At 73.7% G+C, this 2,373-nt stretch overlaps 1 protein-coding gene across 1 annotated transcript in view; it reads right to left on the bottom strand.

Moving 5' to 3' along the window:
- The window catches only part of MNEG_4462 (hypothetical protein), a gene marked incomplete at both ends in the record, with an annotated part of 3,279 nt that extends 1,725 nt beyond the window's left edge, over positions 1–1,554 (bottom strand). The window contains 2 exons of the mRNA XM_014047065.1: positions 74–298; positions 649–1,554. Of these exons, the coding sequence (XP_013902519.1) occupies positions 74–298; positions 649–1,554 (1,131 nt within the window). The remainder of the gene's footprint in view (positions 1–73; positions 299–648) is intronic.
- Positions 1,555–2,373: the final 819 nt, after the last annotated feature.

Below are 2,373 nucleotides of genomic sequence, written 5' to 3'. Positions count from 1 at the left end.
CCGCCATGCCAGCGGCGCCAAGGGCCGCCACTGGCGGTTCCCCCAGCTCGTCGGCGCCGCCGCAGTGCCCGACCCGCAGCGTGTGCAGCCCGCAGCCGTCGCCGGCGGTGCCGAAGGAGAAGCCGGCGGCGGGCGGGCCGCGGCCCCAGTCGATCCCTCCGACGTCCAGGAGTCCGAGGTTTGGCGCGAACCCCCCGAGGAAGCGCTCCGGGGCGCGGAAGGCGCCGGCGGCCTCCAGGCGCGTGAGTGCGGCCAGGGGCGGGCCGGGCCACGGGCGCGCGTAGCAGAAGCTCCTGACCTGTTGATGATATCGGCAGCCGCGAGAGTTATGATGGAGCCAAGCACGCGCATGCTAGGCGGGGATCACCGGGATGCAGCGTCGAATTGGGGGGTGCTGTTGCGCTGCCTCGAGGCAGGAAGCTGACTAGACATCCAAGACAAGTGAGAGGCCCCTCCTGTGTGCCACAGCCCACCGGCGGCCAGCCAGCCGCAAAGCGCAGCTCAGCGCGAAAGGTCCGCCCGCCGCCTGGCCCCCACTGACGGCCCACAGCGCTGCGGACAACGCAACGGGCCTGCAGCGTACGCCCCCAAGGACGCCCCCAAACATACAGAAAAACATCCCTAGCGCCTCAATCCCTAGAACCTCACCTTAAGCTCCACCAGCCCGCACGCCCACGCGGCCCAGCAGAGAGGCAGCGCGCCGTCCGCCAGGTCAGCGTCTTCCAGCGCCAGTGACGTCAGCGCTGAGAGCTCCGCCAGCGCGCCCTCCACCGCGCCCCCCGTGCCGCGCAGCCGCCGCACCCTCAGCCGCCGCAGGCCCCGCAGCCGCGAGAGCGCCGCGGCGAGGTCGTCCAGGTGCGCCGCCTCGGGCCCCGTGCCGCCGCCGCCCGCGGCCCCAGCCAACTGAACCGCGGGCGGCTGCTCTGCCGCGACAGCGCCCTCCGCCCCCTCCTCGTCCGCCACCAGCCCCGCAGCCACGCCCAGATCTCCCACACCACCCAGATCCCCGCCGTGCGGCCCCTGGCCTCCCGCCGCCTGAAGGCCCCCCTCGCCGCCCGCACCTTCTAGAAGGGGGGCCGTCTCGACGCCCGAGATCTCCAGATCTTCCAGCGACCCCAGCGCCGACACGTGCCGCAACTGCAGCCGCGGCTGCCGCACGCCGCGCAGCGCCAGCCGCCGCAGGCGCGGCAGCGCGGAGAGGCCGGCCAGCCCCTCGGGCCCGAGCGCGACGAAGGACAGCCGCAGCTCAGTCAGCGACGCGCCGGCGAACGCCAGCGGCGCGAGCGCGCCGGCGCCGCCGGCGGCGCCGCCGCCGCCAAGGCCGCATCGCGAGAGGCTGACTGAGGAGAGCGCCGGCAGCGGCGACAGCAGCGCGCCGAGGCCAGCCAACGCGCACCCACATCCTGACAGCTCGACCTCCACAAACCCCGGCAGCTGCGCGGTCAGATTCCCCAGCCCGCCGACGCGCCGCCCCGCATGCGTAAGCACGAGCCGCCGCACGCCGCGCGGCGGCAGGCGGAGGGACGCAGACAGCAGCAGCTGCGAGAGGGTCATCCCCTCCAGCGCCTCAAGCGGCGCGCCACCCTCCGCTCGCCCCTGCAAATCGAGCTCCAAAGCCGACACCCCCCAAAACGCGTTGTCGCTGGCCGCCAGCTCGGCGAGCCGCTCTGCCGGCACGCGCAGCCGCCGCAGGCTCGCCAGCGCCGCCGCACGCAACGGGGCGCAGGCCGCGGACAGCCCGCGCCGCGCTTCGGTCGGCAGGCGCGCGGCAATGGACTGCAGGAGGGGAGCCGGCAGGTCTAGCAGCACGGTCTGCTGCGGCGCGGCGCCACTGCGCGCGGCCGTGCCACGCGGCAGCAGCGCGCGCAGGCCCTGGGGGCTGGGTGGCGCCTCGCCGTGTTGTCGGCGGGGAAAGGGCGGACGCAGGGGGTGCGGCGGGCTGGCGGCTGTGCCCGTGGCAGGGGCGGCCCGGCTGGAGCAGTCAGCGATCCACGCCAAGATGTCGGACTCCTTGGGAGCAGCCTTGGCGCTGAGGTCGATGCTGCTGCTGCTGCTGCTGCTGCTGCTGCAGCAGCTGGTGGTGGAGGTGCTGCTGCTGCTGCTGCTGGGATTTGGGAGTGTGCCATCCCTGCATTTGCTACTGCCATCACTGCTGCTGCTGGTGGTGGTGCTGCTGCTTCTGATGCTGCTGCTGGTACATCTGCCTGCTGTCCTACCTGCGCCGCTGCCCCCCTTACTGCTCCCGCAGCGGCCGCAAGTGGGCTGCGCAGCCGCGGACGTCGCTGCCACAATTACCACCTGTGGCACATCGCCTGCCGGCGCGCCGTGCTGTGCCGCTGCGGTGCTCAAGGCCGGCGTTGGGCGCGGAAGCTT

The sequence above is a fragment of the Monoraphidium neglectum genome (genome assembly GCF_000611645.1).
Source record: "Monoraphidium neglectum strain SAG 48.87 unplaced genomic scaffold scaffold00620, whole genome shotgun sequence".
In the NCBI taxonomy this organism is placed as follows: domain Eukaryota; kingdom Viridiplantae; phylum Chlorophyta; class Chlorophyceae; order Sphaeropleales; family Selenastraceae; genus Monoraphidium; species Monoraphidium neglectum.
This window is presented reverse-complemented; position numbering and strand designations above follow the sequence as displayed.